The sequence below is a fragment of the Camelus ferus genome, chromosome 25 (genome assembly GCF_009834535.1).
Source record: "Camelus ferus isolate YT-003-E chromosome 25, BCGSAC_Cfer_1.0, whole genome shotgun sequence".
Taxonomy (NCBI): Eukaryota; Metazoa; Chordata; class Mammalia; order Artiodactyla; family Camelidae; genus Camelus; species Camelus ferus.
In genome coordinates, this window is record NC_045720.1 from 7,890,650 (window position 1) to 7,915,622 (window position 24,973).

General features: G+C 51.0%; 1 protein-coding gene across 1 annotated transcript; it reads left to right on the top strand.

The window, feature by feature from the left end:
- Positions 1–24,438, top strand: OC90 (otoconin 90). Its single transcript, XM_032468175.1, has 15 exons — positions 1–73; positions 4,006–4,126; positions 5,150–5,215; positions 6,490–6,546; positions 8,526–8,700; positions 10,892–11,004; positions 11,858–11,986; positions 12,138–12,179; positions 13,395–13,445; positions 15,313–15,360; positions 17,132–17,185; positions 20,100–20,216; positions 20,883–21,054; positions 21,933–22,039; positions 23,945–24,438. The coding sequence occupies exons 2-15, from the start codon at positions 4,084–4,086 to the stop codon at positions 24,235–24,237; spliced, it is 1,467 nt and encodes a 488-aa protein (XP_032324066.1). The 5' UTR covers positions 1–73; positions 4,006–4,083; the 3' UTR covers positions 24,238–24,438.
- The last annotated feature ends 535 nt before the right edge of the window (positions 24,439–24,973 follow it).

Genomic DNA, 24,973 nt, shown 5'->3' on the forward strand with positions numbered 1-24,973 from the left:
TAAAGGACTCAGTCCCCATCTTGTCCAAAGTCAAGCATTGTTCATCCAACGGCTTTCGTGTAAGACCTGCACGGTAGGCATCCCCTTCTCTGGATGGGGCGGGGAGCCAAAGCGGGAAGGAGGGGGTTTTGGAGGGGGAAGGAGGGAGGGGGACGAGGATGGAGGAAGAGAGGAAGGGAGGGATGCTTGCAAAGGGATCTGCGACCTGGGTGCTGCTGCAACCTGTAGCTAGAAATTCAAAGGCACCCTGAGCTTTGTGCGAGGAGAAGCAATGCCAGAGGGCGGCACCTGGGGAATGTCCCTGGGGGAGAGATCCACCACGGCACAGCCGCGAGGGTCCTCCCAACCCGTGTGGGCCAGCGTCTCGCCCTGGGGCACCCGGTGTGGAAATCCAACAGTTATTAACTGCAGGCTGGCCTTACTGAGACCTGGTACGGGCGGGCCTGCCCCACCTTGACAAGGATTACTCCACTTAATCCTCACGACGCCCTGCGGAGGGTAAATGGGCATTTGACTGCCCAGGAAAATGCGTTCCAGGCAGCGTCATTGTCTGGCTCAGGGCACTCATCGAACGGAAGGCAGAGCCCAAGCCCCTACCCCCGACCCCACCCTGGGTCTGTCCAGCTAGAGAGGCCTTGCTCTTAGACGCATCCCAGACGCGGCGGAGTGAGCCAGGACTCCAGTGAATGCAGACCAAGATGAGGCCAGAGGACCCCCAGTCCCACAAGACAGCACTGCCCTGGGTCACTGACAGGCCCGGAGGCTTCCTCGGGCAAATTAGGAAAAGGCAATTCTTCCTCCAGGTGGACACAGCCCCCACCCCCACCCCCAAGGGCACTTGACTTGGCCTTGATAAGGTTGCTGGATTTGGGCAGAGGCCCTGAGCCGTCCCACCCCCAGGTCCTAGGGTATGAGTCCCCCCATTTCAGGGCACAGGGCTGAGCACGTGCTGCCTCCTCTGGGGCGCCCTGATTTCCCTTTTCTCAGCTCCCAGCTGGGGACTGTCAACTGGAGTTCACACCACACCCCAGCGAGCGGCTGGCCCTGAGGGCCGTCCCAAGCAAGTATAACCAAAATTCTTGACAGTTATACAGCGAATAAAATTCCTAGGCTGCTTATGTGGGGTTTAGTGATCAGTAACACACCTGCAGCAAAGACTGAGTCAGACTGGCCGACGTCAGTTTGAATCCTGGCGTTGCCTTGTGCCCCTGCAGTGGTCCCTCTCGGTGAAGGCGGCCTTGGCAAGTTACTGGACCTCTCTGAGCCTCAGTACCCCACCTAGAAAGTTCTAGAGTGTCCTTCCTAGCCAATACCCAGGGATGCTGGGTGGAACACTTGACACTAGGAAGGCCCAAATAAATGAAAGTTCGTGTCTAAAGGAAAGAAGTCCTGAAGTTTGTAACTTACTTCTAAATTGTGATAAAATACACAAAACATAAAATTTACCATTTTAACCATTTTTACGTGTGCCAGTCAGTAGCCTTAGGTACATCCCCATTGCCGTGCTAAACTCACCCCCATCCATCTCCAGAACTTTTTCATTTTCCCCAACTGAAATTCTGTCCCATTAAATACTAACTCCCTCTTCCCCTCTCCCTATAACCTGCTTTAAAAATATGTTAGTGCTAAGTCAAGATTATGTCTGTAATAAGGTCAGTTTTGTTCATTTGCATTCTAATAAAATAGATGCTGGAAAATCCAATAAACGTATTTGCAATTCCAATAAACATCACCCTCAGCCTGTCTACTCTGAGAGTCAGGTCGACCCAGGGGACCATCTCCCTGAAGTGAGTGTTGCAGGAGAAAAAGGACAACCTCCACAGCACTAAACCGACCCCCTCCTTCATTCACCAAACACGGGCTTCCGCTCAAACGGGGAGTTGGAGCCTCCACTGTAATTGCTACTCTCTGTCCAGCCTGTACTGCATGCTGGACGCCGTGGCTGTAACTACAGATGATTTGGAGCCATTTCTCTCCATCAGGCACTTGTGAGTGCCCTGCGTGGATTAACTCACTCAGTCCCCAAAACAACCTCATAAGTTGGATTGTTAATACAAAGGGCACTGGATTTGGGAAGTGGGGTGAATTTCCCATAAATCGTCAGTCTCTGGGCTTCAGTGAACTCACCCGTAAAATGGGAGTTTGGACTAGACGATCCCACTGCCTCTTCTGAGCTCCGACATTCTGGCATCCTCGCGTCGTTTGATGGTAACAGTATTGAGTGTAAGATAGCTTCAAGGATGGGAAATAGAGGCAATATTTTGTAATAACTGTAAACGGAGTGTAATATTTAAAAATTGTATAATTTTTTTTAAGTTTCATCATCAAAAAGGAAAAAGAAAAAATCTGTCTAGTAAGTGCCAGGTAGTGACATGGGCCTCAGTTCCAGGTGTGACTTCAAAAGGGTCCCCTGAAGTGCCTTCAGTTTTGCCCCCAACTCACAGAGTTTCCAGGGCGTGCCACTTTCCAGTGGGAGAGCTTGTCCAACCAAAGAGCCTGTTTAACCTGGAAAGTTAATCTACTGTGGGAATGTACGTGGCTAAAAAAGGTTACAAGGGAGCATTATGTCTGTCGGATACCAAGCAGACTATTTGAGAAGGCTTGAGCTGAGTGTGAATCTCAAAGAACTCACATCTTCTGCTCTTTTATTCATTCAACAAACATTTATCTTACAGCCTCCAAAGGCCGTGCTGAGCCCTGGGGCAAGTTCACAGAGTAGAGATCCTACAGCGTACAGATGTCTTCTCCCCTGGGACACCTTCCCCAATGCCAAGCCCCACACACCTGCAGAGCAGCCCACTGCAGCTCTGGGTACCTATGCTGGGCCACCAGGACACGGGACAGCCTTTGTCTCTGGGAGAACAAATTGGAGAAAGTGCCCCATCCTCCAGGTCGATGCAGCCCTGCAGAGGGCAAGCTTGAGAGCTGACCACTGGCTGCATTTCAGCCCCTACTTGCCCTCCTAGCACAATAACTTTGCACAGTGCACAACACATACAACCGTATTCAGCAGCCCTGTGTATGCCCCTGAGGTATGATCACACTGTATCATCATTCAAACTTTGTCCTAAAAACATTTCTAAAACAGAATATGTATGTATAAGACATCCGTTTATCTCACATTCTTTGAGGAGTTATATTCCCAAGGGTCTAAAACTATTCTAAATCCCTTCTGTCTTTAAATTTTTCCTTCCTTATTAAATCCAAGGTTAAAAAATAAGTAAATAAATAAATCCATGGTTTATCTGCTTGAGTCAATAGACAGTAAGTGGTTACTGAAGTTCAATATTTACTGCTCAGATTATGGGGCAGCTACCACTGAAATGTGGCAGGATCCTGACTGACCCTGCCCACCACCGCCTTTCCCCCAGGCCGTCCCTGATCATGCCTCTGGAACCTCCAGGCCTGCCACGAAGTATTTAAATTGCTCAAAAGCCAAGGAAAGGAAGAAAGATGGAGCTCTACAGGAAAAGCAGTGTTTGCTAGCAGGCCGTGCCACAGCGCGATGGCCATATCTATTTGTGTGATGTTGATAGGAGGGCTCAGAGCCAGCCTGCTCAACAAGGCTGTTCCAAATGCTGGTGGATCAGAACCCATGGGCATAGGTCACTCCAAATTCAGTTTGCAAAAGTCATACTTGGGCACCTGTTAAGCTGCTCCCCTCCCCCATTAGCCTTTGAGTCGCCAGTGGGTCAGCTGTGTTTTCCTCACTCTGCCTTCCTGGCTCCTTGCCGTGGTGCCTGACACACAATAAATGACCACTGATTTGCTGAATAAATAAATGAGACCAGAACCACGTCCTCAAGGAGTGCGCGGTGAGGTTTCCATTTCACAGGTGGATAAACTGAGTCTCCCAGAGGGCACGTGATCTTCTGGATGTTGTACTGCTGGTAAAGCCACTAGCAAAGTGGGGACAAACACCGTGGGGACTTTTCTTCTTGGTCCACCCTGCCTTATGGGACAAGCAGCTCCTGTGGGGTCTAATGTCATGGTTTCTGAAAGCAGACTCGTCACAGACTGCTGACTTCTCTCCCTGGAGGCTGTTCCAGTCGATGCCAGGGCCCCACCCTTTGCTCTGCTGCCATGATTGTGCTTCTCCTAGGAGTGCTGATGGCCTCGCATGTCGGTGAGTAACAGCACTTTGCTGGATTTCTGGCTTCGTATATAATGACACACTATCAACACTCAGACATCTTGTCAAATGCCATCTGATTTGCTCATTTTATCCCCTTGCCTAATGAGTGATGGAAATCAAACATAATGCTAAGCTCTAGGGTTAATCCAGTTGACAGTTCTGAGCGTGCTGTACGGTGCGTGGATGTGAGGGATAGGGGATGAGTGCGGCCCTAGGGAGAACGAAAGGCAAGGGGGCCCGTTAGCAAGGCTCTCTCCACCCAATAGCCCGTCTCCTCTGCCCACTGTCCCTTGCTTTGCTGAGTCCCTTGGAGTGCGCTGGCCGTCTTGACACGCAACGACTCCCTGTCCCCTTTTGGAGGTATATCCGTTGTAAAGGGCAAACATTCTACCCTCATGTTCTAAAGTTGGGTCCTCTGCCGCCAAACCCTCTAGCCACCTGAGCGAGCTCCTTGGCAGCCAGGGTAACCATTTCAGGTCCACCGGACGTCCTGGCTACGACTCTCAGGCTCCCTCCTGCGATCGTTCTTGTCTGCATATTCATGCAGTTCTCGAACACCCCAACTCACCTCCTTCCTTCCTGCAACTGGCTGGACACCGTCCTAATTGTGATCACTCATTTATCTCAGCATTTTTCTCCATCTTTTCGCATATTCATGTAAACTCTGGACCAGCCCACCGACCCTCCTCTCTCTCTGGTTCTCATGCACAATAGTGAGTGGGAGGCACTAGTGATCATTTACCTTGACCAAGGCGGCTTACATGCCCATCTCCAGCCAGAAGGCCACTCCCTCAAGGCCAACCAGTGTAAAATACCGGGCCGCCCTGGCCTCACCTGTTTTCTCTAAGAGCTGACCTCAGAGATCTGGCACATAGCAGGTACTAGAACAATGTGCGTAGATTTGGATTTACGGGCATCCTCATTGCTCTCCCGGCTGCCGCCTCCCAGCCCTGAGCCCAGCCCCTTGGGCAGGGGCAGTGTTTGTGCTAACCCTGCTCTCCTCCTCAATTACAGGGGGCCACCCTCTGGACACCCCACACCTTCCACAGGAGCTGCCTCCAGGACTCTCAGAAAGTATCAGTAAGGATCCTTTGATGTTTGCTTAGGAGACCTAGCTGGGGAGAGAGTCGTCTAGGGTATCGGCAGAGAAATCGATCCCTTCTGAGTGTCCCCTAGAGTCACTTACTGCGCTGGCCTTTGTAGGTCAGGTGACTCGGATAAGAGACTCAGAAGCCTTTCCCTCGCAGTCTACCCTGGTGTCTGACCCATCATTGGTCTCTCCTTGGAGACAAAGTACTAAAAACTCTCATCAAAGGACAGAGGCCAGCTGCAAGAGGAAACCAGGAGAAGGAAATGGGTGGTCAGTGAGGGCTACGTGGTGAACGGCTTGGAAGGCAGGACACAAAGAGAAAGATGACAGCTTAGCGCTCTAGCGAAGAGCAAGGGGGAGCCGTGATCGCTCCTTGGAGAAGGGAGGGTTTCCCTGGTGATGGACTGTAAAGCTTCCTCCGGCGGGCTCTTACACAGGGATCGCTGAAGAATCCAGTGCATGGTGAGCTGACAGGTGAGATTAACTCTGAATTAAGGGTTCGTTGCTGAGAGGCGAGCTGAGTCATCCAAGTTATCTGTGCAGGAGCCCATGCAAGCTCAGTCATCAGTCCCAGCCAGACACAGATGATAAGTGACCTCTCTCCAAACGGCATAGCCCCCACGGGCAGTACAGTGCCCACTAGGAGGTCCGCTTCATGTAGACATTTCAACACAGGCTTTTAGAAGGACCATGGCCAGGAAACAGTGTGCCAGCAGGTCATGCCAGCCATCCCTCTGTAGCGAGAACAGCATGGAAGCAGTCTTCACAGCAGTCCAGGAGCCCCCAGGTAACAGCAGGGACCAGGGGAATGGGGCTCACGTGGAGCAGCCCCAGGACCCGCCCCGAACTAGACGCTTCATTCGCCAAAGGAGTCAGTATCTCTAGTGACCACTTCATAGGTATAGTTTCTAGGATGCCCAGAGGGATGTGTCCAACTGCAAGAGTCATGACTCTGATGGAGACCCAGAACGTGGCCACCCCTCCACCCAACAAGTGTTTGCAGTTCACCCACAGTTCCTGCCAGTCCAAATACATCTTACCATCCAGGGGTCTTTTTCACCCCTGAGCATTGTTGTCTGGCAACACAGTTCACGGTTTATCTTATCAAGTTTCCATGGTAACCTGTGTTAATAAAAAGTTAGCCCCAGGTCAGATATATTGTGTTAGAGAAGCATTTTCATTCGTTCTTCCCCTGGGAGTGAACAGGGAAGGGGAAGGGGAGACCCCAAGTCTTTCTCATTTGTTTTCCCTTCCTTCCACGTAGATATGACTTTCTTCAATGGGGTGTTTAAAAATGTGGATGGTGTGGCCGAACTTTTTGGTAAGTTACACCTGAACTTGCTTTTACCCGTTGGGTGTCAGGGCACAGGACGTGTGTGGAAAATCTAAGGAAATGACCAGGACCTTGGGCTCTGCCTTCTTGGCTCCCACGGCCTCCCCAGCAAGCTCCCAACCATGTGATCCAGGTTCCAGCAAGAGTAGTGGTGTCTTTTATCGCAGGGAGAGTCACTGAGTTGCCAAGCGCCTTCGTAGTCCTGACTTCATTTGTCCTGACCACAACCTGGCCAGGAGGGGAACAACATTCACATTTTACAGGTGAGGAAACTGAGCCTCCGGGAGTTCAGGGACTTGTCCAAAGCCAAACAACTAGAAGGGACAAGGCCTCCTCTGTCCAGAGCTGAGTCCCCCTACACCAAGGTAGTTTTGTTTTTCCTTCTTGACCAGAAAATATACGTAAAGCTTAAGAAGCATTCCATTTATCAGTCGTGGATCTGGGATGCGACTGTCAATTGCATGGCACTGTGATGATTCCTGCCATTGATGGCTAAAAATGCCCCAAATAAGATCATAATATGACGGACGGGAGCAAGATGACTCTGAACTGCTGTGGGATCAGAAAGTGCTGGCCGTGAAACTGCGCTTACAATGTACACGTGACTAAGTGCAGGTGCCTTGTAAGTTTCTGAAAGAAAATGTGTGTTTACATATAAACACACACATCTTATAGTAGCTTTTTCCATCATTTATTCATATTTCTGATGAGGCTGCATGGAAACAAAACAGGGAAAGGAAGCCTGAATGAGATAGGAAGAACCTAGAGCAGTCGGGGTGGACGTGGTCCTCGCAAACAACTTTTGCTCTCCCCAGGCTCCCTCCTGTGACCCTGTGCGTTTCAGTCACTGCTGTGGGATGACCCCAGTAAGCACTTCACGGTCCTGCAGTCACAAAGGCAGAGAGTGGAAGAGGGTGAACCTGAGATTTAGAGTCAGAAAGCTGGATACTGTTTTCTTGCCAATTTTGTTTGCAAGAGCACTTTGGGTTAGGGTCAGTCGTCATCACTGGTGGATACCTCGTGCATTCTCTGACCTTCAGTTTCCCTACCTGGGAAGTGGAGGAGGCAGAACAGCATCTGCCTTGCAGGATTAACAAGGGGTCTGTGGGGTCACAGACCAAGTGAAAGCTTTCTAAAGCACTACTCACCCTATCAGTTTTATCTCTTGTGCAATTTAAAGTACTTAACAGTTTCTGGCACATAGCAGGTGCCCCCAGAAGATTAGTGTCTATACCCCTCTTCTTCCTGCACTGATTTATAGTCCTTTATTACCAGGAACTTATCATTTGAGATCCATTCAGCAAAATAATAATAACTTCAATAATAAAGACATATAATTACCTCACAGAAGCCATCTGAAGTCACAAGGATTGGTGCAGTAGTTCAACACCAGTATCAGAGACCCAGCACACCTGCAGTCTTGCCCCACTGCTACCCTAGGCATACTGTTTTTCAGCTTTAGATTTGGGGCCTCATGGCTGCAAGGTGGTTGCTGCAGTTCCAGCCAGTATATCCTCACCACATTCAAGGAAGGAGAAAGGTGTAGTCAAAAAGTTCCTCTTACATGACTTTATGCTTTATTAGGAAGGAAATATTTCCCCAAAGCCCTTAACAGACTCCCCCTGAAGTTCTTTTGGCCACATCTGGGTCTCACGCTCAGCCCTAGACTCATCACTGTCATGGAAGCATGATGAGCTGAAAATGGTCATGAAACATGCCCAGGGACTTGGGGAAGTGGCTAACCTTCTTTAAGTACTTTTCAGCTTTGTCTGTTAGGAAGAGGGACGAATGGCTATTAGGTGGGAAGCAGCAGAGGCCACAGCTTGTAAAGCTGCCTCCCTTCAGGTGCCTAGAACAGGCCTGAGTGCACAGCAGGTGCTCGGCAGGCTGATGAGGCACCGTCCGCCCGGGGTGTGCAAGTCCCGGGAACGCGAGCTCCCCCTCCACTCTGGTTCCCCCTCCCCCAGACTGCCTGGGCCCCCACTTCACCTGGCTGCAGGCTGTCTACACCAACTTCCCCGCGCTGCTCCAGTTCGTGAACGGCATGAAGTGTGTGGCTGGGCTCTGCCCCCGGGACTTCGAAGACTACGGCTGTGCCTGCAGGTTTGAGATGGAAGGGCTGCCTGTGGATGAACCTGACAGGTGAGCGAGACCGACAGGGAGGGCTCCTTTGGGGGTGGGGGTGGAGGCCTGGCTGAGCCGTGGCAGAGCACAGATGCCGGAAGCTCCCCTGGACTGCGCTCGTGTTGGGAGGAGTCCGGGGGCGTGCGCGATGCAGTTTAGAATCTTAGAAGCACCCGGGGTTAGCAAGGATGTGGCACACAGCTCCTGGTAGCAGGCGGGTCAATGGGGACCATCGGGTGGGATCTGTTAGAGCTTTATCTCAGCATTTTTCTCCATCTTTTCGCATATTCATGTAAACTCTGGACCAGCCCACCGACCCTCCTCTCTCTCTGGTTCTCATGCACAATAGTGAGTGGGAGGCACTAGTGATCATTTACCTTGACCAAGGCGGCTTACATGCCCATCTCCAGCCAGAAGGCCACTCCCTCAAGGCCAATCAGTGTAAAATACCGGGCCGCCCTGGTGCTCACCTGTTTTCTCTAAGAGCTGACCTCAGAGATCTGGCACATAGCAGGTACTATGAGCCAGTAATGCCACTGCTCTGTCCCTGAGGGGCTCTGTGACCTTAGGCAAGTTGTTTAGCCTCTTTGTGTTCCAGCTTCCTCACCTGCTCAGTGGAGGTAATAACAACACCTACCCCTCAGAGTCGCTGTTTAGGGTCACGCGACCAAATACAAGTGAAAGTGACAGGGACTCGGCCCGGCTTAACCGCGTCAGCGGTTGGTAACGACAGTCCTCGAGTCTCGGCAACGGGTAGTGACAGTAGCGATATTGGCAGGGCTGCAGGAGCAGTGGTGGCGGTCGTGAGAGTGGTGGCAGTCACAGCTGGGCTGGCAGCAGTCAGAGTAGTAGTGCCGGTAACAGCAGCAGAGCAACAGGTGTCCTAGTGGCCGCAGTGGCATCAATGGTAACAACAGCAGAGTAACAGGTGTCCTAGTGGCCGCAGTGGCATCAATAGTAACAACAGCAGAGTAACAGGTGTCCTAGTGGCCGCAGTAGTCTTAATAGTAACAATAGTGGTTGTCATAGTAACTGCAGCGGCGTTATTTGTAACGGTAGCAGTCATCGCAGCCAGAAGCAGTGCTAATGAAACTGCAGTGGGGGTGAGTAGTCGTGGTGGAAGTAGTGACAGCAGTGACTGGAGACGCAGCACAGCCGCAGCGGTGTGGAAGCAGGAGACTGAACCCACCCCTCACCTCTGCTCCGGGACCACGTCCACACCTCACCGGTATTACACTTGCACACCAAATCCAGTGTGATGGAGCGTGTGCTTTCGTTGACTGAGACTCACAGGAGATAGGGAAGGACTCCCCTTTGTAACACACTGGACAGCCCATGGTAAGTTGTTTCTGGACCAAGAGGACAGTTTGCCATCTCTGAGACCATGAGCAAACTGACTACTGGAGGCAGCCGCTGACATTCAGAAGGGGAGAGGCTGAGTCCTGCCTGGGCGGGGTGCCAGGGCCAATTCTGGGAACGTGTTTTCCTTTCAGGTCTTCCCTTACCACTTCTTTTAGTTATTAAAACACCTTGTAAACCTAGAAGTCAAAGTAGTAATTCACCACTGTCTGAACGATCAGAGCATCGATGGGCAAATTGACAGAATGGTGGGTCATGCCCGGTTTCAGTTACTTCACACGGTTCAGTTGCTGGGGGTGGGAATTTCCAGACTCTTGGAGGACAGGTTATTTCCACCTTGAACTTGCACGCCAGATCCCCAAAATAACTGCAATCATTTCTTGAGTGCCAACCACATGGCAGGGTCTCTATGGACATTCTCTTGACTCCCCCGAATTCTTACGAGTTAGGTGGTGTGAGAAACTTAGTAGCTTGCCCAAGGCCGTCAGCTGCCCGTATGTTGTTTCTCCTTTACACTGGTCTCCATTGACCTCTTGTACGACTGCAAGAGCCACCTGACTCTCTTGTTTAGTGTCAGCCTCTCTCTGTGACCAACCTTGACCTTGGCAAGTTACAGAGCTCTTTGTGACTCAGCTTTCATATGTGTAAATGCTCAAAATAACAATAGCACCTGCTGAATAGGTGACATAATCCAAATTTAAACATCATGTGTATGTGTGCATTGGCACTAAGTGTTTGAAACAGACCACGGCCAGGAACCACCCAGAGACACAGAATGATCGTGCACTCTCTGCCTCTCTTCTAACCCCAACCCACGCTTGCACCCTGACCCCTCCCTGTCCTGCCACAGCTGCTGCTTCCAGCATCGCAGGTGCTACGAGGAAGCTGCTGAGATGGACTGTCTCCAGGACCCCGCCAAGCTCAGCACAGACGTCAACTGCGTCAGCAAGAGGATCATATGTGGTGAGCACCTCCAGGTGCCCAGGAGGCTGGGCTGAGAAGTGACAGCTCAGAGACCCCAGTCCCAGGCTCCCAGGGTCCACTCTCCTCTTCATCGCCATTGGTAACATCACTGGGTATCCTTAGAGCCCTACCCAGGCTGGATTGAAGGCATCTGAACCTTGCATGGAGCCAAGGTGCAACAAATGCTTTTTGAATTGAAACAAGAGTTGATGAGCAGGTTATTTGATTTACAATTTTATGCTTGTCGCAACTCTGGGAGCCTGGGAAGGGCAATTGGTTTGCTACTATTGTGTGATTTAAGGGCAATGAGTTACCAACTCCAACCTCACATGGGGAGGAGAAAAGCTGCTTCAGAGATCTGTTGCGAAAATTAAGCAATGCTTAAATGTAAAACAATGTTACATTTAAAAAATGTAAACAAGACATGGTTTGATCCAAGTTTTAAACTGGGTTGTTTGGATCCTTACATGAGAATAGACTGAGCACCAGGCAGGGAGGCAGGAGGACTAGTTAAGCCATTGATGTAACCCAGGCGGCTGATGATGGGGAGGGGGTGGAGATGGGGAGACATGGTCAGACTCAAATAGGCTGAAAGTAGAGCCAGTAGGATGGCTTGATGGATTGGGTGTGAGTGTGAGAGGAGAGGAGTGCCTAAGGCTCCCAGGCTGGGCTCGCCCAACTGAAGGGGTGGAGCTTCATGGATGAGATGAAATCGGCATGGATGAGATGAAGAGGACCACAAGAGAAACAGGCCTTTGCGGGGGCAGATCAGGGATCAATTTTAGAGTTTGCATCACCTCTTGGGATTCCCAGTGAGCTCTTCTCATCTGCTCTGCCCTTGCTCTGTGTACAGAGTCCAAGGATGCTTGTGAGCACATGCTGTGTACCTGTGACAAGGCTGCCATCGAGTGCTTGGCTCAGTCCAGTATCAACTCTTCCCTGAACCTTCTGGACACTTCCTTTTGTCTGGCTCAGCCTCCAGGTAGGAAGATCCCGGCCCTGCAGCAGAAACGGAGTTGATGATCTGGGGCAGGAGCTGGTCTGGGACCAGTCTTGCTGCGTTCCTTCAGGTGCCAAGTCCAGCACCTTCTAACATGCCCCAAACCCACTTCTCTAATGTGTTTTCTTTCCAGAGACAATCAGCAGGAAAGAGCGGCTGACACTTCTGCCCCGAGGTAAGACCTTCCCGGGAAGCTGCTCTTCCTTGGCCAGAGGGCCCTGACCACCGATGTGAGTGGGGGATACACCTCCTCCCTTCAGTCGGCCTCACCGGAGCTGGAGTGACCCGTGGCACTGAAGATGTGTCCACCTGTCCCTGACCAGACACACTGTCACTTCTGATTACCCAATGCACATCCAACATCAAATGGCCCTTGCTGCGTACACAGGTGTGAGTAGAACCCAGTTAGGATGACAACCTCCCAAATTCTTTCTCTCGGTTGATGGTCGGAGCCCTGGCATGCAGTGTGACCAGGACAGGGTCCAGGGCTCAGAGAGGCATGGTGGCTCCCGGCTGGGTGAGCTCCTGGCCACTGAGGCCTCCCCAAAACAGATTAACTGCCTCCCTCCTCTGTCTTCCAGAGCCTGCAGCACAGGGAGCAGCCCGGACCAGGCAGAGGCTCCTTGAAGGGGAGGCTTTGCCACTTTTCAGGACACAGGGGGCTCTTAAATGACTGTCTGTTGAACTGAGCAAGGAATGATTCTGACTCTAAAACATGCATCTTATGCAAAAAGTGAATTAGGTTTATGCCCATCATTCCTTGTTCACAAAGTTCCCACAATCTCTCACTCCCAACACCATGGGTGCCTGGGGATGGGGCGTTTGGGGTCCACTTTGACAGAGCATCCTTCCTTTCCTGGGGCCAGGGTCTCTTTCTCAGAACTAGTCCTGCTGTGTTTGTTAGAGAGGAAGCTGATGTGGCTGTGCGTGTGGATGTAGGTGTGCCTGTGCGTGCGGTTGTGTGTAGGTGTGTGTAGGTTTGTGTGTGTTTGGGGAGTGTGTGTGTTGCATCTCTGTGTACCTTCTGAGTCCAGCGCCCTTCTTCCTCTGCCATCTGCCTCCTATTTGCATAGAGGTCTTCTCAGGTCGGGGTGCCACACGCTCCAGAGCCACAGACTTTCAGAGTTTGCAGCCCTTTCATTGCCACAGCCTGTGTCCGATGGTGACACCTTCCCCAGCAGAACCCAGCGCTGGCTGGAGCCCCTCCTGAGCTGGGGCCCTGCTGGGCACACCTGTGTCCTGGGAGGTGTGTCCTGAGGCAGGACAGGCAGCGTTTTACACCCCCTCCTCCCTTGTCCAACGGTCCGGCTTGTCCTTGGAGACCCTTGGCACTTGGTGTTGACACTGGGTGTGTCACTTATTGCTGTTGGGGGGGGGTCTCTTTTTCCAGTGGTTTCTGTGGAGCCCACGGACTCCAGCCTGATGGCCCTCTCGGGAGAAGGTGAGCACAGGGGGACTGGTGTGTAACCCAAATACCTGTGTTTTGTTTGTACGATCTGCCTACTTGCTGGAATTAGGTCCCCCAGGATGCCCCCAGCCGGGGTTTGTGGTGGAACAGCCTCAGCTGCCTTCCAGAGCCCCTCCCACTTCCTCCCGACCCCCACATCTCTTCTCTGCTTACTCAGCTTTCTCCCAGACTCCTATTCCCACCTTGGGAGAATCGTCAGATAAAATGCCGGACCCCCACCCTCGACCACTGATGTTGAATTTCAGATGCACAGCAAATACCCTCTTAGTATAAGTATGTCCCAGAATTTGCAGGGGACATACTTACGCTAAAAGGTTATAGGAGTTTGTTTATTGCTCTCCTCTTGTGCCACTGCTTCTGCAAGTTCAGAAGCAGAGGCTTATCCCTGGCCGTCCTCCACTTCCAAGGGCATGTCTTCCTCAACAGCTCCTAGACAGCCCGTGCCTTGGAGTCCAGGTCCAGAGAAAAGAGGAAATGAAACCTATACGGAACCAGAGCTTTGGCACTTGCCCTGCCCCCAGGGAGCAGTCATCCCAATGTGATTGGCAGCGGCCACTTCCATTCTAAATGGAGGATGTGATACAGGCTTCATGGCCTCACAGATAACCCCAAATTCGTACATTTTCTACTTTCTTCAGGCTGAACCATGCCTTGTGACATGAGCCTGGGAAAGACCCAGGAAATAAGATTCCTCAAGGAATCTAGAATCTAACTGGAGGAAGAGAATGGATACACTTACATCTTCACTCCTAACACACGTGCACTCACATCCATGATCTAGGCAGAACCCGAAAATGTCCTCAGAGGAGGAGGCAGCCTGAATGCGGGGCTCAAAAGTCCATCACACAAGTGCAGGTGGGACACTGTGAGGAAAAGATGTGGGGCTCAGAACTGCTCTCACCGTCATGGGATGAAATGATGTCTTGGAGTCAGGCAAGTTTGGGATGGGTTCCCGGCTCTCCCGTTTTTCAGCTGTGTGATTGAGAAGCAGGGTTTAAGCTCTCTAAGCTTCAATTTCCCCTTTGTATTAAGCAGGTATCGTCTTTTTTTTTTTTTTTTTCCTGTCCTGTTAAGGGCCAGATAGTAAATGTTCTAGACTTTTTGGACAAGAAGATCTCTGTTGCCACCACTCAACTCTGCATCATAGTAGGAAAGCAGCCCTAGAAGATCCATAACTGAGTGGGTGTGGCTGTGGTGCCAATAAAACTTTATTGACAAAAATGGGCAGAGGGCTGGGCTGTAGTTTACAAACCCCTGGAAAGGGATGATTATACCTGTCCTTTAAGGTGACAGAAGAGTTAGACGAGACAGAGCATGGGAAGATTCTGGGCCAGTGTCTTCTAGAAATTCTCGTGTGGCTATAAAAAACTGCACACACCATCGAATCACATGCAGGATACTGGACAACTTGCCTAAAATACATAATCTCATTTAATGATCTTACAACCCTATGAAATAATTGCTATCACCTCCACATTAAGATGGCAAATTGAGGTGGAGGGAGAAGTTGTCCAAGCCCAGAGCTGGGTGGTAGGGCTGAGATTTGAGACCTCCACTGCTTCCAACCTTACTTCTAGATTAAACTCCCTCTTAAGCTGCCTTCCCCAACAAAGTCTTTCCAACCAGGGAGAATAATGGCCCTTTCTCCCAAAGAGGTCGTTTGCTGGTCTCTGCCTACCCACGGGACTGGTTGTAATCAGGCCTCTTATTCACTAAACTGGGATCTAATGGAGCAATAACGTTCAGACATAGTCCCCGATCAGATTGCCCAGGCCTTCTCTCCTCTGGTTAAGGTGCTGAGCTGGGATGGTAATCGAGATTGGGCTGTTTCTTTTCACAGTGGCTGCTGAGACCAGCGCTGACCGACTGACCACTCTCTCCAGGACAAGTAAGCAGAAGGGACTTCAGGGGAGGACAGCATGGAACCTAGTGGGGAAATGCCATCTAAATATTTGTGTTTGGTTCTGGTGACCGCTTTTTGACAGGACCTGGAGGAAATATATACCCATTTTGCAGATTATATAGGAAACTGAGGTTAAAAGCTCTAAGTCATTCAGCAGTGACTTGTGGACTGGTTTCTAATCCCAGTCTTCAAGCTGTAAGCCTTGTTTTCTTTCCAATATATCATCAGAAGAATTAACCTATTTATTTTATTTATGGTAATTAATAACCATGGATCCTTTATTAATAAGTATATATAACTGATAATAACTATTTACTAGTTACTAAGAATGACTAAGTCAACAAACGGATTCCTTAGTTAACATTAAGGCAGGGACACATTGAGGACCTCCAATGTGCCAGTGTGCCCCTAGGCCTCTCTGAGCTAATCCTCCCTGGTCCTAGGGGCCCATTATTTGCCACATTTTAAAGGTAAATGAGCTCTGAGAGGTGGCGCCATTTGCCCAAGGAGCACAGCTTAGTGTGCCTTTAGTTCTGCATCTCGCCTTGGACAAGAACCACCTGCCCCAGCTTAGAACTGTTGAGATTTTCTCCTTTGCTGGAGCATTCGTGTCCACATCAGTACATTCCAAAACCTGATCTTCACATCACATCATCATAAACTTGGTCTTTGACAATTTGAATTGAAGGCTGTTCCTTCCCTCCCAAAGCATTTTGAAGTTACCGCCTCTAGCTCTGTGTGGTACCGCCAGGAGGGAAACGGGAGCCCCGCGTGGTGGTTAAGGGGAACAACGCTGCCGGGAGGTCCGGTTTGCATTTCACCCCTTCCTGGCTCTGTGACCTTGACCAGTGTGTCCCCTTTCTCCTCTGTGAATGCGGGTGAGCCTGGTACTAACTCGCGGGGCTGTTGCTGAGTTAGTAAAGCTGAAGCGCTTGGCGCTGCCTCTGGAGTGTAGTAAGTCTTAGTTCATTCGGGCTGCTACACCGAAGCACTGCAGACTGGGCTGCTGAGAAACAGCAGGAATTTATTTCTCGTGGATCTGGACTCTGGAAATTCAAGATCAAGATGCCCTGCACGGTCAAGTTCTGGTAAAGGTCCACTTCCTAGTGCATAGACGGCTGTCCCCACACTGTGTCCTCACACAGCGGAATGGATGAGGGTTCTCTTTCCCTTTTATAAGGGACCTAATCCCATCATAAGAGACCCACCCTCATGACATAGTCACCTCCCAAAGGGCTGCCTCCAAATACCATCATATTGGGGGTTAGATTTCAACATGTGAGTCTGGGGAGAACACACACATCCCACCTACCTCATAGTAGGAGCTTAATAACTGTTAAACAGCAACAGACTCATTTCACAGAGAAGGCGGGGCTCAGCAGCCCTCCTGAGGCCACACCACAAGCAGTTGGAATCCAGCAATTCTGCTTTCTCATTCTCCTCTGCTCAAAAAATCGTGATTTTTATTTATTTTCATTCACATTCTAGAGAAGTCTACTGTTGCAAAGCATTTCAACAGACTCACTTGCTTCCAGCCTGATAAGCTGCAGCTGTGCTCATCAGCAAGCCTGATTCTGGGGGGTGGGGGTGTCTCTGGCTCGGCAGGGACCCTGCCCTCACCAGGTCTCCTGGCAGGTGACCAGGGATAGGACAAAAATCACGTGGCCGCCTGTGCCCCGTGGGCTCGGAGCCGCCTCTGGAGACCAAGGTGCACAGACTGGGGTTGGTGTTCACTCTGGTTCTCTTCTTTTCACAGAACCAGGCCAAGACAAGGAAGGCACGGAAGGTGCTAGGGCCACACCCCCTCCAGGTAAGCTCACTCAGCTTCGCCCATCTTTGTATATATTGTTGTTGCTTATAAAAATCAAGTGTGTTTCCTACAATGGAAGAAATCATTGAAACCAATTTGCTTTTATACTTACCCCCCAAAAACAGACAAATGAAATGAAAAGGTAGATCCATTAGTAGGAAGATATGGAAGCTTACCTGCTAAAGAGATGCATTTAGAAAAAATAGAGAAAACTGTATTTACTTCTCTATTTAAATCACCTGCACTTCCACATTATAAAGATTTTTATACGGTAAAATTTGAACATGCTTTCTTCCAGTCCCTCCCTCCCCCGCTGAGCATAGCAATGAACATAAATAAAACGAATCTGAGATCACTTGACAGCCCTGGTTTTGCAGTCTGGGTTGTAACACTTCATACAATGTGATGATATTCCCTTGACATTAAATATTTTTCTGTACCGTGATTTTTTTAGAGGCTGTACGATTGGAATCCTATAATTTATTTAACCAGTTATTACTAACAGGTGTCATTATAAATATAGACACGCACTTTCTTTATGCCCATCTACTTCTGATTAGTTTGTCAGGATAAATGTCTAGAAGCTGAATTGCTGGATAAAAGGTGTGATCATTTTTGGACTCTCAATATGTTGCCGAATTGTCCTGGCGGAAAACTGAATCAATTTACACTCAGATGCACATTTCAGTAGCCAATACTGGGTACTATTATTTAAAAACAAGCAAATGAAAAGCTTCTAGCTATTTTTAATAGAAAAAAAGTGATAGCTTATTATTTTCCCTTCTTCTCTTTGATGAAAATTGAAAGTGATTTTTTTTTTTCCCTGAGCTGGGCTGGCCTCTCATTCTGGGACCTTTTGCCCAGGTGAAATTCTTTGCAAAGAATTTCCAAATCTTAATCAAATTTATGGAGTTAGGTTGTTAATGTCATAGGACTAAGGATATCGCGACTTGGGCCAGGTTTGCCCTGAGATGCACTATGACCTTCTCAGAGTAGGAGGTGAAGGGTCAAGAGGAATTTTTCCTCCAATGGGGCAGCCAGTGCAGGCAGGGTGATTAGCGCAAAATTCACTCATCTTAGGAGAGTGTGGGAGCCTCAGATTCGATTTGCACCAAATATCTAGAAAGTTCTTACCCAGGAGGGTTTAGCAGGAGACTCAGACCCAACTGGGAGCAGACACTGGGCTTCTGGGACCTCCATCCACTTGTGGAACTTTCCACGTGGATGGTTCCACAGTCACTGAGCAATTCTAATGGCTACTATTGACTGTTTCCTCATTGTTAGGAGTTTAGCTAGAAGGATTATTTAAGCACCAAAACGGGTGTCATTAATACAATTTTACATTGGTAGAAGCTGTGTGATTTGCCTCAGGTCATGCACCTAGTGTGTGACGGAGCTAAAACTCCAACTCAGACTTCTTGACCCCTGACATCGTGGTTCTCCCACCTCACGACGCCAACTTGGTGAGAAACAGAGCCAGACGTCTGTTAGAGGTGGCGAGACAGAGTTTGTTCAGACTTTCATAGCAGGGGAGGGGCTTAGGGATAAATGGAGCTCATGTCCGATTTGTGCAGAGCGGATGGGGCATTTAAAGGGAGAGTGAGGGAGGAGAAAGGGTGGGGGGACTGGCAGGAGCCCCAGCGGAGTCGGAGGGAGTGGAAAATTCCAAAGAGAGGGTAGGGGGCTGTTTGCAGAAACGTGTGTGGCCAGGCAAGTGTGGCTCTCGGCAGCGAACTTTCTGACTGCTTGGAGCTTTCCCAGGCAGGATCTGAAGTAGGAGCAGGCAAGGCTGAGTCATCCCAGGGACACGGCCTCTCTTGAGTGTTAGAAACCAGGCCAGGGTTTGTGTAAGTCTCTCAGGGTGGGGAGTGTTGAGAGCTTGCAGTTCTCATAGACCAAGGTTGAGGCCTCCCCGAGCAGAGGGCCTGAGGAGCCTGGCTGAAACTGGGCCAAGGAGAAGGTCTTTGTCAGTTTCTAGCTCTCAGGGGCGTGGCAGAAAGTAACCATCTCCCGGGCCTTTGTTTGTGGGGCTGGAGAATCAGACAGGATGCTAAACCTGAGACCGAGGTCACCGCAGGGCTTCTGAAGGGCCTCCCCTAACCCATCAGGACCGGAGCGCTGAACAAGCAGAGACAGAAACCCAGATGTATGAAGCAAATCAGTACGGCGGGTTGGGGGCAAGATCGCAAGCCAGTCGCCCAGGCCTTGCCCAGAGCTCTGGGCACCGAGCCTGGGTCAGCAGATGAGGCGGGCAGAGCGTACGGATGCTGCCTTGGTTTGGACCAGCCTGAGCTGGAGAATTGGCCTGTGGGCTGGAGACTCTCTTGCCTCCAGCTGAGAAGGCAGGTGGGATGGACGTGGGAGAGCAAAGGGAGATCCAGACAGTGCCAGGGAGAGCGTGAGCGGGGCAGGGCCACGGCACAGGCTGAGCATCTCGCACTGAATTCTGAGTGTGATGAGAAGCTGTTGCAATGTTCTGAGGGGTTGGAGGAGGAGTTTTGCTTTGCCTACACTCTTGAGTCCTGTGAGTTGGCTGAACTTCTCCACTATTCTTTTTATCTATTCACTCGTGGGCACCACTGGGTCGTCACTTGGCAGGCGCATGATGGGAAACACGACGCAAACACGGGCCTGAGAGGCTGTGACCGTTCTCTTCCATGAAATGTCACCCGAGGGGCCTAGCTTGGGGTCCTGTCCATTTTAACGTCATCACAGTATATTTGGAAATTCTCACGTAGCCTTCACAGATCCCCGAGGTTCTGCCCTGACATCCGCAGACCCCGTGTGAGGACAGTCTGCTGACGCTCTGTTGTTCTGGGATATCTGTCTGCATTTGGTCTTGACCTCATGTCCATCTGCCAATCTCTTCTTGAACCACTTTTCGAGTATGGACCCTAACGAGGTGTGTTTTCAGGATCTGCAGAGATTGTCGCCACAGCTAAAGCCATAACCATCATCCCCGCCAGCAGTAAGTCTTTGGGGTTGGCAGTGTCATCCATCAAAAGTGGCCCTGGGGAGACAGCTGGAAGAGGTGAGCGGAAGCAGGCAGGGCAGCGTCCTCCCCTGGCCATGGGATCCTCTGGTTAGGCCATTAGCCAAGCCCCTTAGGCCCCCGTAGGGCCCTGTGACCATCTCACCTGGTGCCGCTAGAAAGCGCCTTCCCACTTGCTGCGTGAGCACTTCGAGGTGCAGAGGGGGCAGCACTCACCTGTAGCCATCAGCTGATGGAGGCCAGGCCGGGACAAGGAGCCCCTGACCGAGGGGTCTTGCTGCTCTCACTGGCCCAGAAGGAGAGAGCTTGGCGTCAGCAGCACCATGGTTTGTTGGACAGAATGAGACACTTGGGTCCTGACAGTCCTCCTCCTTGACTGTCCTCCCTTCGGTGTCTTAGCAAAGGCCCCGCACCTGCAAGCAGCCGCCACCGGTGGGACACGCAGGAGGGCTGTGTTCATACCTGGGCAGACCCTCTGCGCCTGCATGTGTCTTGAGCGGGAGGCTGGGCAGAAGCCCTGCGCAGGAGAACGAAGGTTCTTCCCCCGAGGAACCTGTGACGAAGGGGTTTGCACAGTGGACTTTTGCCAGACTTAGCCCAAGTTGCAGGCAGAGGAGGCAGGGAGAGGGAGAAGGGGTGGTGCAGAGAAAGAGAGAGAGAAAGGAGAGAGGACGGAGAAAGAAGAGAGTCCTTGTTTCTCATCAGCCTGTGACAGGTTCACCTTCCTGTACCTGGAAAGTGGGGACGACATGCTGGTGATGCCACAGCTTGGAGAGATGCTCTTTTGTCTGACGTCCCGGTGTCCAGAGGAATTTGAATCTTACGGCTGTTACTGTGGGCAAGAAGGACAAGGCGAGCCGAGGGATGCCCTAGACAGGTACGGGCGGGCGGGGGTGGCAGGCGGGTGGTGCTGATGCTGCCGGCAGCGAGGGGCGAGCACCCTGCTCTCCATCAGGTGTCCATCCCTTCAGGCCCACATGGAGCTTGCTGTGTGCACTCTCTCACTCAGGCCCATTTCCCTCCTGATGAGAAGCTGAGGCTCAGAGGCTGGATTGTCTGAGGTCATTCAGCTACAAAGGGACAGAGCCAGACAGATCCAGATCTTTTGGTTTGGGAGTCCAGCACTCCTCCACAAATACTGCTCAGCTCCTCCAAGAGGGTCAATCTGCCAAGACACCTCAGAAGACCCCAGATCTGCCTGTTTTGCAATAAGCAACACGTGGCATCGGGGTCTCCAGCTGATTTGCTCTGCAAGAGGACTCATCGAAATTAGCTTCTGAACAACTTTTAAGCGTAACTGCCAAATTTTATAGCTGCCACTCCTGGAAGAATTTTCACTGACCTCGTGCGTTCAGTAATTAATTCATTCACTTATATAAGCACTTAACCCACATTTCCTGAGATTTTGCTCTGCGCCAGACACCACGCTAGGTGGAGACACACACATGATTAAACCTAAACAAAGCAGATCGAAATAAACTGCCTATGCCGGGTAGGAGTTTGCATCGTGAAAGAAACAGACAATTCAGCACCCATGCATCCAGCATGACTGACGCTGCTTTAGATGCGGCACCGTTGTGCAGTGGACAATCTGAACAACCATACCTGGTGGCCCTTGCTGTGCATATGAATCAGCCCAGTGCGCCCTGGAAAGGAGGCACCGGCTTCTCTCACTACTATGGGGAGAAGCAGGCCTGGAGGGAGTTTGGGGGCAGCTGGGGGCTCTGGGCAGTAAAGGAACCTCCTTCCTCCTAGGTGCTGTTTGTCACATCACTGCTGCCTGGAGCAGGCGAGAAGGCTGGGCTGCCTGCTTGAGAGGCCTCCTCGGTCACCAGTGGTGTGCGTGGATGGGAGCCCCAAGTGTGAGTGCTGTGGGCCAGTACGCTGGGTTATTCTTTCATTAGGGTCAGCCTCAGGACCATAGCTCATCTTCAGATGCTTTTCCAAGCCCTTGTTCATCTATAAGGCGATTTCCTGCTCCCTGTAACTTCAAGGCCCTTAATACTGTCCCGGTTCCACTGAGGAGGAGGCTCAAGTTCAAGAGGATAGGTCAGCTGACACAGGTCACAGAGCCAGTGAGAGCAGGTGGGGAAGGATGTAAATCACCCGAGCTTACTGAGTACATACCATGTGCTCTTCTAAGTTCTGGGTGTGTGTGAGCGCAGATCATCCTCACACCCGTCCCATGAGGTAGCACTGAGAGCCTTCCCATTTTACAGAGATGACTGAGGTCCAAGATCACACAGGAGCTGGGGTTGGGACTGGAAACCCAGATTGCCTCAGACCCAGAACTGAGTCTTTATGAGGCCAGCGGGTGTCTTTTCCTGAGAAGCAGAACCCTTTTCCCAAGCGAGGTTTCCTGAGAAATCTCATAGAAAGGGGAGCAACTCCAGCTGAAGGGAGAGGTGGGTCTGCAGCTCCACTCCTCCCAGCGCTGGAGGCGAAGGCGCTTCTGTGGCCATCCAGGGCTTCAGCCGGGGGGGCGGGGAGAGGGGCGTCAGGAAACAGCCCCACCCCCATGAGCATCACTGTACCCGGCTTGCGTTAGAATTGCCTTCATCTGCATCTCAGGTGGCACTTCCTCATCTACATCAATGCATGCATTTCCCTTATGCTTTGCAGTTTAAAAGGAAGTGATCCCGAGTGCCTTCTCAAGAGCCCTGCAGGGATGTGCCTCACCCTCACTTTTGGTCCAGGGAAGCCCCCGGCTGAGCCATCAGTGCTCCTTTCTCCCTGGGTATCATGAGCCCAAGACTGAAACATTTATCTTTTGTCCTCTAGGGGATGAGGGGCCAGGGGTGGGTTTAGGGCTCTGAGTGACAGGATCAGATGTTTATCGTTTGTGATGCAATCATGCCTTGAGGTCACATGTGCACGGTTAAGGGCGCCTTTGCCCCCCTGGCCTCACAGAATCCAGGGGTGCTGCTTGTGCACTCTGAGCTTCCATGGGCTTCAGTGAACCAGTCCCGGCCCTCTGTGAGCTCTGAGCACAGTGTCCTGTAGCAGACGCAGGTGTCGGGCAGTGAGATGTGAGGGCGTCTCGGAGCCCGCTCTGGGCTGTTCCACCCTGGGCACGAGGGTGGAAGGGCAGAGCTGCTCGGGGGGAACAGGCTCACGGGTGTGTCCCCTCTGCTTTTTTTTTCTCCTCTGCTCTTTCTACTTCCTGCTGTGATGTGAAGGCCAGTGTAGAAGATTTGGAGGGTCCGTGTTATGAGAAAAAGTCCAGTTGATCAATACTTAATGGCAGGCTCAGATGAAAAAATTAAACTGACCAAATATGTCTTTGAAAACCACAGACAACAAGGGTACTGTGTGCAGAATGCTTATCTCTGTCTGAGCACCCCCAGACTCATTCTTTCATTTGAATCACACGGATGCTCCCCACACCGCCCCCACTGCAGGCCACTGAAACAGTCAAGGGGTAAAATAGGGTTGCTAGGTTGAGCAAATAAAAATACAAATAGCAAAGAAGTTATTTCTGCTGTGATGGAAAGAACCACAAGGTAGGATTCAGTGGGCGCCCCCGGGAAGACACTTCATTTCTCCGGGAAGAGGGTGCTTAAGGAAGCTTTCTGGAGGAGGGGCTTCCAAGTGGATTCTGGACAGACAAGTCTGAGTTAACAAGGAGGAGAAAGTTAGGAACATTCCCCATAGAGGGATCCGTGTGTGCCGGACCAGGAGGTTCAAGATGTGGGGTGGGACGCAGGGCTGAAGGAGCAATCACCCGACGGTGTCTCAGGTCTGCTGCTCTGTTTTTGGCCTCTAAGGTGTGGGGCAAAGCCTGTGCGCGAAGCTGCTTTGTGCCTGTGACCAGACGGCGGCCGAGTGCATGGCCTCCGCCTTCTTTAACCAAAGCCTCAAGTCACCTGGCAGACAGGAGTGCCGTGGCAGCCAGCCATCCTGCGGGGACACCATGCCTTCCGCTTCCTCCCTTGGCTCCAGCTCCGAGGAGAACAGTGAGGAGGCCCTGCCCCGCCCAGAGAGCCTGAGAAGAACCAGAAGATTCCTGGGGAAGTCACCTGGTCTCACGGGGACCAGGCCACAACGTGGCCCCAGATAGATTCCCAGGGAAAATGATCAGCACACCCTGTAGTTCTGTTCCCCTGTCACCTCCCCAGGCCGGTCTCCTTCCTTCCGTCCTCAGCAGAGGCTCAGAGCGGAGAGAGGCAGGGGGGTCCTTGCACACACATACTGTGATCTGTCAGCTCACATTCCGATGTGTATGCTTCCTAGTGCATGCTGAAAGCTCAATAAATATTCCAATCAACATTTCTTTCTCTTTTTTTTCAATTTTATTTTTTGGGGGGAGGTAATTTTGTTTATCTGTTTATTTATTACTTTCGGTGGAGGTACCGGGGATTGAACCCGGGACCTCGTGCATGCTAGGCATGCACTGTACCACTGAGCTATACCCTCCCGCCTCCAATCAACGTTTCTTTGTTTGGTTTTGTTTATAGGAAATGTTGTAGGGACTGGTGCATGAATAGATGGCAAAGGTTAGATGACAGAGGAACGGAGGGGAAATTAATGATTTCCACCCCCTAATCACTGACAGCTACTTCTTCTTCTATTAAAAAAATGTAGAAGGGAGTATGTTTAATCAATCTTATGAGATCACTGATGGGTCATCACTAACCCACCAAAGATGTATGCCAAGGGCTGAGCTGACAGCTCTTCTCACACGTACCCTAAAAATACACTCGCCACCCTAGTGATTAAGAGAGTGGCCATATGCCACGGTCACCCCCATGAAGAATCACTGATAACTCTGTCTTGGGTCTGGCAATAGTAAACAG